The sequence below is a fragment of the Adiantum capillus-veneris genome, chromosome 22 (assembly GCF_014529385.1).
Source record: "Adiantum capillus-veneris isolate H3 chromosome 22, ASM1452938v2, whole genome shotgun sequence".
Taxonomy (NCBI): domain Eukaryota; kingdom Viridiplantae; phylum Streptophyta; class Polypodiopsida; order Polypodiales; family Pteridaceae; genus Adiantum; species Adiantum capillus-veneris.
This window is the reverse complement of record NC_140952.1, coordinates 29,709,650-29,722,611: the sequence shown is the minus strand read 5'-3', so window position 1 is coordinate 29,722,611 and position 12,962 is coordinate 29,709,650. Positions and strand designations below refer to the sequence as shown.

The 12,962-nt window shown below is 40.0% G+C and overlaps 1 protein-coding gene across 1 annotated transcript; it reads right to left on the bottom strand.

Annotated features, from left to right (window-relative positions):
- Nucleotides 1–5,155: 5,155 nt before the first annotated feature.
- Nucleotides 5,156–5,845, bottom strand: LOC147429091 (histone H3-like). The gene has a single exon (XM_086494979.1). The coding sequence runs from the start codon at nucleotides 5,843–5,845 to the stop codon at nucleotides 5,156–5,158; it is 690 nt and encodes a 229-aa protein (XP_086351105.1).
- Nucleotides 5,846–12,962: the final 7,117 nt, after the last annotated feature.

The window sequence follows — 12,962 nt, the reverse complement described above, 5'->3', positions numbered from 1 at the left end:
GATCCATAAGCACATGTCTATATTCTAACTCTTGTTCCCCTTTATTCTCCCACATTAAATGATCGTTTGAATATGAGAAAACCATTTGGGTTAGTTGGATATTAGATTCTATGACATTCCACCCCTCTTATTGCATATGAAACCTCTCATACTAAGGTCAATGCCATTACAGATGGATGTATTGCCACCATGATTTCCAGGTGGAGCACAATTGTGAATGCCATGAAAAACCTAATAGAGGCCCTAAAAAAAACCCCCAACTCGGCATTAACTCCCCTACATACTGAACTTCAAGAAACCAAAACTAAGCTAGAGAAGGCAAAGAGAGAAATGGAGAAACTCAAGACTAAAATGCTAGAAAGGTCCATTGAGCATACCAGCGATGCAAGAATAATGGATTCTCAACAAAAATAAATTGATACTCTTAAACCAAATAACCAATGACTAGCTGAGGGGAAGTGATTCATAGAAGAGGCAAAAGTAGAGATTCAAGGGAGGCTAAACAAAAAGAAAACCGCTTGAAATCATTGCTAGCCAGCCATCATACCTTGAAGCAAGCTATCACTAAGAAATACATCTATCAATCTATGATAGACATTTCTGATGTAGATGGCAACCTAATTTTGAATATGCAGGATCTACAAAATTTGGTGGAGACAATGAAGACTCATCTTGAATAAAATTTGTGCAGTACACATGATCCCTCGTAAAATCAAGTGGTGGTAGAATATATAAAGAACCAGGATGCTGATGTTGATGAGGAATAAAATGAGGATGACCAAGAGTAGGGGGATGACACTAGAGCTGATCATGATAATATTTATGATAGTGATGATGATAACCCCCTTCAAGATTTAAAACAGGAGGTACTGGCTTAGAAAACTAGGACAATCAACCTAGTAACCAGACTCAACAACAAGACCAGACTCAGTATGGTCAAGACTGGCAGCGGGAACAATAACAGACTCACTGTGACAACAAGGCCAATCTTGTTCCAAGAAGTTGACTACATAGTAAGCCCTCCTCGTATACACGTGAGGGAATTAGGACAAGGGTAAAACTATTCGGGTGAATTCTAGATCAGGCTTAGATTCAAACTCAAAATCAAATGGTTCTACGACCCAGTTAGCATTAAACAAGAAGCTAAGGAGGCAAAAAGATTCTTCTTCAAATTCAAGAATGACTCCATGATGAGAGGCATATACTGACTTGGAACAATTTTAGATGTTGTTTGTGGGAGCCCATAGAATGATCAATGACTGGAAGTCCCTTAATTACCACAATGAGCATGCCTGTCACCTATCACCTCACCCTAGTTGTATCCAGGTTTTGGACATGCTACCTGAATGGATGCTTACAATTGAGGATGTTAGGGTAAATCTCCACATCAAGGACCCATCCACAATATATTTGAAGAGCCTTGGACTACAATAAAAAATGCTATTAGGAGATAAGAAAACTTACAAATGTATGAAGGATATTTGGATTTAGATTAAGGATATGCTCGTTCAGTTACAAATTGCAAGGAAAGTTCTAGATCATAAAATCAACCTACCTTTGGAATGCAATGCCACTAGTAGCAGAGGACCACAAATGAGGATGACCCTTGGTGAGTAGGAGAGGAATCTCAAGAGTCTCCATCACTTAATCTGCATTTCCAAAAAGATGTTGAAGCAGAAAAATCAAGCGGTTATGAACTTTATTGAACATTAGGGCCAAAAACGGCTAGAAAAGGATTGTTTGCTAATATAAGGATTAAGAAATAGTCCAATAGTCATTTGACACGTATATAAAAGGATGGCACTCTTGTCTTCTCTATCTTGGGTTTTGATGGTCCTATTTTGGCACAGAGCGGCTAAATGTCTTGATCATAAGGCCGAAACTACTATATTGAGGTGCTTTCGGAAAGTAAGCTCATTAAATTTACGGCCCAAAGTAATTAAGTCTCATCTTTTATTCTATTTTATATTTCACAAAATTGTTGTCAAAAGATACAAAATCTATGTGAGAAGGCTTTAAAAAAAAGGCCATTAAAGACAAATCACCTACTTTTTTCAAATGTATATCTTTTTCACTTTCCCTCTATTTTGTGAGAGTTTTAGGTCTTTCCGTCTCTGTATTTTCTTTTTTCTTCTCTAACCTTTGAGATTCCATGGCGTCTTTTGCACGTCGCCCTTCACATAACATAACTTATTGTGACTTTCATAATGTTAGAGAGGATGATCTTTTGAAACCCATGTCTTTTCGTGTGAATGATTGGGTAACAATACTTCCTTCATTCAAAGGTGTACACAGAGTGAAGAGAACCAAACGAGATAAAGTAAAAAACCATTGGAAAGGTCGTGTTCTTGGTTTCAAAGTGATCGACAATGGTTGGCTAGCTAAGGTGCAACATGTGTACATGGCCAAGGATATGGTGATAGACTTGGACAAGCATCCCACACTACATTCTTTTTGCAAGTAATAAAAAATCTTATCTATTTGATACAATGAATTTATCATTCTCCCATTGTTCTTTCTCATTTTTTGATTCCATTCTAGATATCTTTCCTTGAACAACTGTGGAATGGCAGCCTATGGAGAGCCTACATGGGACATTCAAAGCAATGCATAAAGGGAATGCAGATGTTATGTATGCTGACAAGCCACCTTCTTTTTACAAAACAGTGGATTTGTTTGTCTATTTTGTAGAATACAAGGTTCCATCACGAGAAGGTGCATATGGAGAACTACATCAGTTACCCATTCCCACCATAAGTTCAATTGACTCGGAAGCCCTTGATGCATGTACTATATCAAGCTTCAAATCCAAGATCAAAGAAGACATCCTTAAAGCTATGTTCAATGGTTCTTGCCTATACATGTCTTTGTGGCATGTTTCAATACGATGGACTTGAAAAGGACAAAGACCATGTGGCTTAATAGAAAATTGGATAATATACTTGGAGACAGATGGAATACCAAATAAACTTTCCATATTGGTGATAATATTAGTTGTAGAGTAAGGCCAAATTCTATGTCTATCTCATATCACTATGTCGTTAGTCATTAGTTTGGGCTATGACTATAGGAGATGGAGAAGCAAGTTAGGTAGTTGGGTTCCTCTTGACTCTGAGGATAATTTTCCAGAGTTTGAAGTACAGGGCATAGTCCATCCACACACTGAGCATAGAAGCCTTATAGTAGCAACAAATTGGAGGCTACAGGATGATAGAGAATCTCTTGAGTTTCTTGATGAAACATCTCCTGAGTATAAATTCAAAGTGGATGGAATTGTTGTGAGCACAAGGATGGAGAATTCAACCTCTTGCATTACATGTCTTCCCCCAAAAAGAGTTGTATTTGAGCCACTTGCAAGGACTTGAAAAACCAAGTTCAATGTTGTAATCATTGCATTTTGCAAATATACTTGTCTTTTCTACCTTGTTGTGATTATTATTGATGTTGTTTTAAAATTACATGACACCATGATACATAGTTAAGAATCAAATAGTTGGTATTAAATTATGAAATACAAAATTATGAACCACCAAAGGGTGTATGTTCATATGGACAAAAATGAACAAAAGTGTACATAACTTTTGTGGATTGATCAATCATGAAACTCCACTTTTCTTTTTGCCTGAGAGGATTATGCATCCTCAGACACCCTTTTTTTTTTTTCAGGAGGGGGTGAAGTCAGTTTAGGAGAGGGTGGTCGTGACTTGTGCTCCTCAGAGCTTGGACCGAGGCTTGGGTGACTTGGAAACCTTCTTTGGCAACATGAATGGTAGTTTGAAAGGTGAAATAGGTGCCTCCCCCTTACTGTTCTTAGTTGAACAACACTTTTGAACCTTGAATTTCAATGCTGAGTGGAATGAATGGCCTGTTGCATCTGGTTTTCTTTTTGCAGGGCTCTTCTTCTTGGTGGGGCTCTTCCTCTAGGCATGGCTCTTCTTTGCATGGCTCTTCTTTGTTGGACTCTTCTTTGTATGGATTCTCTTTGAAGGGCTCTTATTTGTATGGATCCTCTTTGAAGGGCTCGTCTTTGTATGGATCTTCTTTGCAGGGATCTTCTTCTTATGATCCCTTTTCTTTGCATCCGAACCCTTGGTGTCTCTACCTTTATTTGGTGGCAAAGGGGACTTTGTTTCATCTTTAGTTGGTGCCATAGGAGAGTCTGGATCATCTGAGTTTATTGATCTTTCCAAAACCATAGAAACAGCTTTCTCTCTCACCCACATGACCCAAGACTCAGGATATTCATGCAACTGCAGCAAATAGAAAAATAAAATAAAGAACATGAGTACATACACAAGTTAAGAAGTCAAAACAAATCAATGGCACATGAGATGCACACTTACAGTGAGTGTAGTCATCTTGTACCTTGACTCAAGATATCTCCATGCATTGGCAAGCACCCTCCATCCACAAGATGTTGAGTTTATTTGTAAAGGCACTTTCTTGTAGTACTTGAAAGCGTCTATATTGTAATGCTTATTTGTGGTACTTAGATGACCAACAATAAGTTTGGCAGCACTAAAAGAAGACAACAATAAAAAAGCTACTAATAGAAAACAATGGTCCATCAAGCATAGATCATACTTCATACTTACAGTTACTTCTCCCATGGATACTTGGCAATGAATTCATAAATATAATATCTTTCTGAAGTTAATAAGACTCCAATGCCCTCTGTAGGAAAAAAACAATTAGCTAGGAATACCACATTATCTTAAAAATTGTTAGGAGTTAAGACTTACCCTTCAACATAGGGGTATATTATGTAAATCCAGGTCATCATGTCAGAATATTCAAAAAAAATTGAAAGGATTCCTTGCTTGTTGAATTGGCATTGTGTCATCACTAGAGGATCAAGTAAGGATATTTTCATAGCTATAGCCTTTGGAAGATCACTCATAAGACACCTAAAGTCAAAGAAAACACATCCCCCAATAAGGCCCTTGTAGGTGCATATACACTAATAATTAGGAAAGGGGCAACACATACCCGAGACAAATAAAGAGCACAATATCACCAAGCTCAATGTTGGGGTTTACAAGAATACTTGTGTCTTCAGGAAATATGTCATAGTACACCTCATCATCCCCACACATGGAGACATCCACAACCATTTATCCTGTAACTTTTTCATAAAGGAGAGAGATGGATGGTCTTAAAAAATTTCTTGCTCTGTAAGGATATCATCTTCTAACATCATGTCTTGCTCCCTCTCAACCTCCTTGCCTGCTTTGATATCCTTGGCATTTCTTGTCTCATACTGATGTGTAACATCTTCAATCACAACCCCTGATTTCTTTTGTTGTCTAGCAGGAGGGATATTTAAAATTTGATAGGCCCTAAGATTCTCACTAGGAATTTTCTCAAAAGCCGTATCGAACTTGTACCTCAACCTTGACACAAGCACAAACTCTTTGCTCATCAGTGTGACCCTATGAGAAAATGCAGCTGCAATGTAGCTATCATTCATAAAGTCTATTAAGAAATCCTCAGCAGCCTCCTGAAGGCACATCAAGTCTTGAGATTTCCACCTTACTGAAACAAAAGTTTTGCTTTTCATCATGCTCACCAATCTATCTGATATCTCTTTAACAACTCTCATGAAGGGTAGCCTTGGAATACGAAGACAAGTAGATTTATGTGCTTTCCTTATCTCCCTTAGAGATTTGACTTGATAACTCATTCTCTTCCTAGCATTAGGCCTCTGACGAGGTTGTGTAAGTGGCTTCTCTTCCTCTTTCTTCCCAAACTCTAGATTGACCGATTCCTGTTGATTGTCATCATCTTTCTCTGAATCCTTCGGAGCTTGATAAACTTTTCTGGCAGTTTGCTTTGTCCTTGCCATTTGATAGTCAAAAAAGGGCTTGCTTTGTCTTTGCCACAAAATATTCCTGAACAACGTAAGAGGAAGTTCCCGGGAATTTCCAAAACATGTGCTATCGCTCGTGTGGGAAGATTGAATGAATGTGTCACATGCTTCAAAAATTATCCAAACAAGCGATAGGAGGTGTTTGCAAAGTTTTGAACTATGCACTATCTCTCCATGTGGGTAGATGGGAAGAAAGTAACCACGTTAAGAAAAATTGCCCAAAGAACACGATAGGAGGTGTTTCCAAAGTTTCAAACTATGTGCTATTGCGTCGTGCGGGTAGATGGGAAAAAAATTAAGCATTCTATATATACTTTCCCAAAAAACATGATAGGACTTGCTTTAAGCTTTATAGACCATGCTTTATCGCGTTGTGCGAGTAAATCATCACAATAGAGTGTCCCATTGGAAGAAAAGATACAAACATAATGGGAGAAAGATGAACGACGCGATGGTGGGGGATGGTGGAAGGACAAAACGACACGACTAGATTGTTTGACAGAGGTGAGAAATGAGCATGTGAAACTACCCTTTTGTCATAAAATCTAATATGTAATATCTAACCAACCCAAATGATTTTCTCATATTAAATTGATCACTTAATGTGGGAGAATAAACAGGAACAAGTGTTAAGATATAGACATATGCTTATAGATCTATCTCAACACGGGGCCAATGGTAAAGGGGCCCAAATGAGAGATGGTCTATCAAAGAGAAAGGCTAAAAAATGGAGCATAAGACCTTAGGGTTAGCTTCATTGAAGCCCTCCAATAATGTGTGTAAAAGTCCTTTGACCTTAGGTAAGCTAGGGCTGAGCTTGAGGCGCGGGAACCCGACCCAGCTCGAGGTGCTTGTCCTGCTTGATGACTAAGGTGCTTGAGGTGCTTGATGATTGAGGTGCTTGAGATGCTTGACGTACTTGACATGCTTGAGATGCTAGGGTTTCACTTGAGGTGAGAACTTAGCCCAAGCTTAAAGCGCTTAAGAGCCAAGCTTGTGATGGGAACTGGGCCTATGCATGAGGGGCTTGAGGTGTCAAAAAGTCAAATATTCAATCCCTACAAGGAGGGGGCGAGCCCTACATGAGGGGGGATGAGAGAGAACACCCACACACTCACACAAGGCATGCATGGTACAAAGAAAGCAAAAGGGACACATGTCAAGTTCCTCCTCATGTTGCCCTCATGGTGTGCCTGAAGACTATTGGTTGGCCACCCAAGGGGTCCAATGATAATTTAGTAGATTTAATTAATTGATTTAGCATTTATCTAGCCCTCTCTCTCAAAGGGGAAAGGGGGACACTTGTCTCAAGGCTACCCTTGCTGCTTGTAATGACTTCTGCTTATGATTGGCTAGGCCTGGAGGGGTCCAATGAGCTTCAAGCATGAGATACAAGGGGAGGTCGACCCAAGAAATCTAGGGGGTTGCTTAGGGGGTATAGTCACCCACACACACTCACAAACACTCTCATTGTGTGCTATGCAAAGTGCAAGAGCTCCCTCTCCTTCTCCAAGCAAGTAGAGGTTGAGAGCCTACACCAACACTCTTGGATATGGAGTGCAAATCCAACCAAGAGCCATGCTTCAATGCTTAAGCTTTCCATCTCCTTATTCTTCATTACTATGCTATTATGTATGCTAGCAACAAGATTTATGATAAGTGAGGAACTAATTCTTTCTCCTACAAAATGTTTCTTCTTCCTCTTCCCTACCCTCATTCCCTGCTAGCTCTCTCGACCTTTGAAGGTGTTTGAGGTCTTGGGACTGAGGCTTGGGATAGTTAAAGCTTTCTTCAAGTTTATGTTATGTTTGTGATGCATGAAGCTTTCCATTTTCATTGCATCACCTAGGTCACAAGGAACACAAAGATTGTATTGTAACAACTCTGTCTTAATGGGAGAAATCATAATACAAATGCCTATTGGAGGAGGGACCGACTCCACATAAATCCGGTCCTCAACTGTTGTCATGTTCTCTAAATTCTCTCTCTTGCAAAAGTATTGTTCATGCCAAGTTAACTAATTGCTATGAATATGTTGCTATCTTCAAGTATGTTCACCCGCTATGCTCACAAAGTCATTTCTCAAAAGTACTCTCATTAATTTTGGCTACTCTCAAATTAAATAGGCCAATTCCATTACATTGGTATCAGAGCATTTGGTTTCTCTTTTCTTGCTTAAGAAGAGAGGTCCTTAAGTAGCCTTAAATGGTTGATGTTGTTAATTGTATTAGGGTAAGTGGAACTGGGATCTATTATCGGTTTTGTCGAGCCCACTATATGGGGGATGGTGCACACCTCGGGAGATTTGGACTTAATAATGGAGTCTTTTTAGACTTGCCTACGGATTTACCATTATTGAGCCATAAGAAGTCCCAAAGGAGCTAGCCGTCGACAACTCTGCTATGTTAGACCTACTCCTCTACTCTCTATAATTAACCACTTCGAGCCGTGGGTGTAGATACTTAAGAGCCGATTATCAAAGGCTAAGAGGAGTGGCAACTAAGGTTTTGAATTTCCAAAGCATACACTAAGTACATACATAAATTTTGTTAACATGGCTGACAATAATCAAGAGAGTAGAATGAACATTGATAGCTTTGATTTTGTACATGAAGGTGCTAATGATGATGCTCTAATGTTTGTGAATTATCTCGTCACTAGGTTGCAGCAAGCTATGGGCAACCCTGCTTTGCAAGCCGAAGTTACTCAACAAATTCATGCTTATGGAATTTCCCTTCCTCTCCAAGAGGAGAGAGAGCTTAGGAGGCCTCTTGAAGAGACCCCCAAAAGAAGACTCTCTCCCATTCGAGAGGAGGAATCCAAAGATAAAGAAAGCAATGAAAGTTTAAGTTCCTCTGCAGATGTGGCTCCACGAAGACGGCAGTCTAGACGATTGCCCACTCCTCTCAAGAGGAAAAGATCAACACATAGTCCTTCTCCTCATCACTCTGAAAGGGAAGAGAGGAAACAAAGGAAGAAAAGGGCTAGGAAGAGGTCACCCTCTTCTCCTTCTTCTTCACCTCCCTCCTCTTCCGACGAAAGTTATGGCTATTCTCCTATAGAATACAAGAGGGGAGGACATCACAAATCATTTCCTGCATGGCGAAGTTCACAAAAGCTAAAGAAGTTGAAGGAGGGAGGAAAGAGTATCTCTTTTCTCACCTATGATGGCACCTTTGGTGCTACCGATTAAGTGTTGGCCTTCATCTAGCAATTTGATGTGGCCTTTGGAGATGAGGGCTTCACAGAGTCCTCCAAGCTACGCCATGTAGCTATGCACTTCCAAAAATCAGCTCGTCAATGGTGGGCTAGCCTTTGTGGAAATAGTGAAGCCCCAAACTCATGGAAAACTCTACGAGTTTCCATCATGAAGCAATTCCTTACAAGCGATGCAAAAGACAAAGTGCTTACTGAATGGCGCATCTTGAAGCTTCTCTCTCATGAGTCTATCCACAAGTACATAGACACGTTTTGGCATTTACATCTCAAGGCTACTGCCTTTCAAAAGATAGACTTTGTCGAGCAAAGGCAGCAATTATGTGCGGGATTACCTGAAGAGATGTCCGAATACATCAACTCTCAACGGCCTGGTACTATTAGCGAAGTAATCCATCACACCATGGTTTCTTCACGCATCAATTTCCATCAAGGGGCTAGACGTAATGTCAAGCCCATGGAAAACAAAGACAAAAATGATGCAAAGGGGAAAACCAATGTTCAAAATACTTCCCAAGTCACTTCCAACAACAACAAGAATCGGTCCAAAGAGAAGGGAGTTTAGAAAGGTAAAAACAAACTCTCTCCTGAAGATCTTGAAGCTTTTCGCAAGAACCATAAGTGTTTCAAGTGTGGGGAGCAAGGACATGGCTATCGTTCTTGCCCCAAGAAGAATACTCGCAATGAGACTCAGGTAGGGCTTCCACCATCGAAGCTCCAAAAGAGGATTCTCATTTCAAAGGATCATCACTTTCCTATGCTTGGCGAAAGGTAAGAGAGCATGATGCCTTCATCTTGTTTGACCCTGGCTCTACTCTGAACTTTATATCAATGGAGTTGGCCACCAAGTTGTGCATTCAAGATTTTGAGATGGGAGATATGGCAATGGATGATGCAGCTTTCAAGGGACAGCAAGCCTCTATTACTCCCTTGATTGGGGATTTGAGGCTTCATGTCCAAAGCTATGTCGACAAAGAAGACTTCTTCATCTCTCCTCTCTAGCACGAGGATGCTATCCTAGGGGCGCCAAGGTTTGATCGCATGGCTACCAACATGAAGTTCCCTGAAAGGAAAATCTACTTCACCTACAAGGGAAAGAACATGTATATAGATACTAGTGAGCGTGGTCTCACTATTCCACTTGTAAATCCTCTTGCTTTTGATAAGTCAATGAAGAGCTCAGTTTCTGCGTACATAATTTTTGTCAAAGAGTCTCTAAAAGATACTAATGTTTCATCAAATGTAAATGGTAGGAATGAATAATTAGACTTGTCTAATTTTCTAAAAGGATTCCAAGATGTGTTCATTGATGATATCCCTATGGACTTACCTCCAACACGAGGGGATGATGATCATCTCATTGAGCTCCTTCTAGGAATCTCACCACCTAACAAACCTCCTTATCAAGTCTCACAAGCTCAACAAGAGGAGATCATGAGGCAAGTACAGGAGTTGGTAGACAAATGGATGGTGAGGCCTAGTTCCTCTCCCTTTTGTTCTCCAGTCCTTTTAGTGCAAAAGAAAGATGGTACATACTGTGTGTGTGTGGACTATCGAGCACTAAACCATATCACTATCAAAAACAGATTTCCCGTGCCTCGGGTAGAAGATATATTTGATAAGCTACAAGGCTCTACCTACTTCAGTAGGATTGACCTTAAGAGTGGATATCATCAAATAAGGATAGTGGCTGAAGATATCTTAAAGACCGCATTTCACACAACGTTTGGTCTTTATGAATATCTAGTCATGCCTTTTGGCTTGACTAATGCACCAGCTACGTTCAATCGTCTGATGGAGAAAAATTTTAGACCATACTGCAAATTCACTGGAGTGTTCTTTGATGATATCATCATCTACTCCAAGTCTTTGGAGGAACATAAGCCACATCTCCAAGTGATTTTTCAAGCATTGAGGGAGAACAAGCTTTTTCTCAACCAAAAGAAAAGTGAGTTCTTCCTTCAAGAGATTCAATACCTAGGTCATATTATCTCTCACGATGGTATCCATATGGATCCATCAAAGTTAGAGGTAATAAAATCATGGCCTAACCCAAGAAATCTACATGAGCTAAGAAGCTTTATTGGTATGTACGCATACTATATACGCTTCATAGCAAAATTCTCTCAAGTAGCAAGACCACTACACGACTTAACTAAGAAGAACATTAAGTATGTATGGACTGATAAGGAGAAAAATTCTTTTGATAAGCTCAAACAGAAGCTTACTTCCCAACCAGTCCTCGTGCTTCCGGATCTCTCAAAGCAATTTGAGGTCCAATGTGATGCTTGTGGTGATTGCCTTGGAGGAGTTTTTCTTCAAGAAGGGCATGCCATAGCATATGAGATCCGAAGGCTCAATACTAATGAACGAGTCTTGGGCATTTATGAGAAAGAGCTTTTAGCTATTCTAAATGCCCTAGACACATGGAAGCACTACCTATTGGGGATTCCATTTATCCTACAAACCGAACACCAAAGTCTCAAGTATTTCATGACGCAAACCAAGCTTTCCGACAAACAAATGAGGTGGGAAAATTTTCTTTCGCAATTTAATTTCCATATTACTCACATAGCTGGTAAGCACAATCAAGTGGCCGATGCACTTTCACGACAACCAAAAGTTAATGCGGTGTCTATAGCTACTCACAATGATCTATCCTCAATGATAGATGAGTATGCTATTGACCCTGACTTTAGAGACATAATGTCAGCCTTTGCTTTGGGGAAGAAAGAGGAACCATTCACCTTTCACGATGGTTATCTTCTCCACGGCAATAGGCTAGCTGTTACGCATTCCCTCCGTGAGAAAGTTATGTATGAATCCCATGCTCCTCCATATGCGGGGCATAGAGGTATTCAACCTACTCTCAGACGAGTAGAGATGTACTTCTATTGGCCTACCATGAAAGTGGACATACAAGAGTATGTTTCAAAATGTGTAGTATGCCAAAAGACCAAGTATGATAGAGGGAAGAAACCTGGATTACTCCAGCCATTGCCTATCCCAAATTCACCATGGGAGAGTATATCCATGGATTTCATCTTTGGATACCCAAGTCTATCCATGGGAATACAGGAATAGGGACAATAGTCGACAGGTTTAGCAAACAAGCACATTTTATTCTTGTCAAAAAGACTATTAAGGCACATCAAATGGCAACTCTCTTTATATCTTAGATTTTCAAGCACCATGGATTACCCACATCCATTGTGTCAGATAGAGATCCTAGAATGACCAGTAATTTCTGGAAAGGTCTCTTTGAAAATCTAGGAACAAGATTGCATTTCTCTTCGGCCTATCACCCACAAACGGATGGCCAAAGTGAGATAGCCAATCTTACGATACTCGATCTACTCAAGACTTATGTATTAGACCAATGCTCACAATGGGAAAATTACTTACCTCTTATAGAGTATGCCTACAATAATATTGTACATACTTCTATGGGAAAAGCACCTTTTGAGATCATTGAGGGAAGACCTAAAAGTCCCTTGCTACTCAAAGTACATGGGAAGATTTTCGCCGCCGATGAATATAGCCGTGACCTACAAGAATCTTTTCAGAAGATTAAGGAGGCTATATCCATCTCTCAACAAAGGAAAAAAGCTGCTGCTGATAAGCACAGAAGAGCCTTAATGTTTAAAGAAATGATTGGGTCTTACTCAAGTTTCCTAAGCCTCGATTAAGGCAAACGACAGGCAAAAATCCTACGGGCGATCAAAAAAAGCAAAAGGGACACTTGTCAAGTTCCTCCTCATGTTGCCCTCATAGTGTGTTTGAAGCCTATTGTCTGGCCACCCAAGGGGTCCAATGATAATTTAGGAGATTTAATTAATTGATTTAGCATTTATCTATCCCTCTCTCTCAAAGGGGA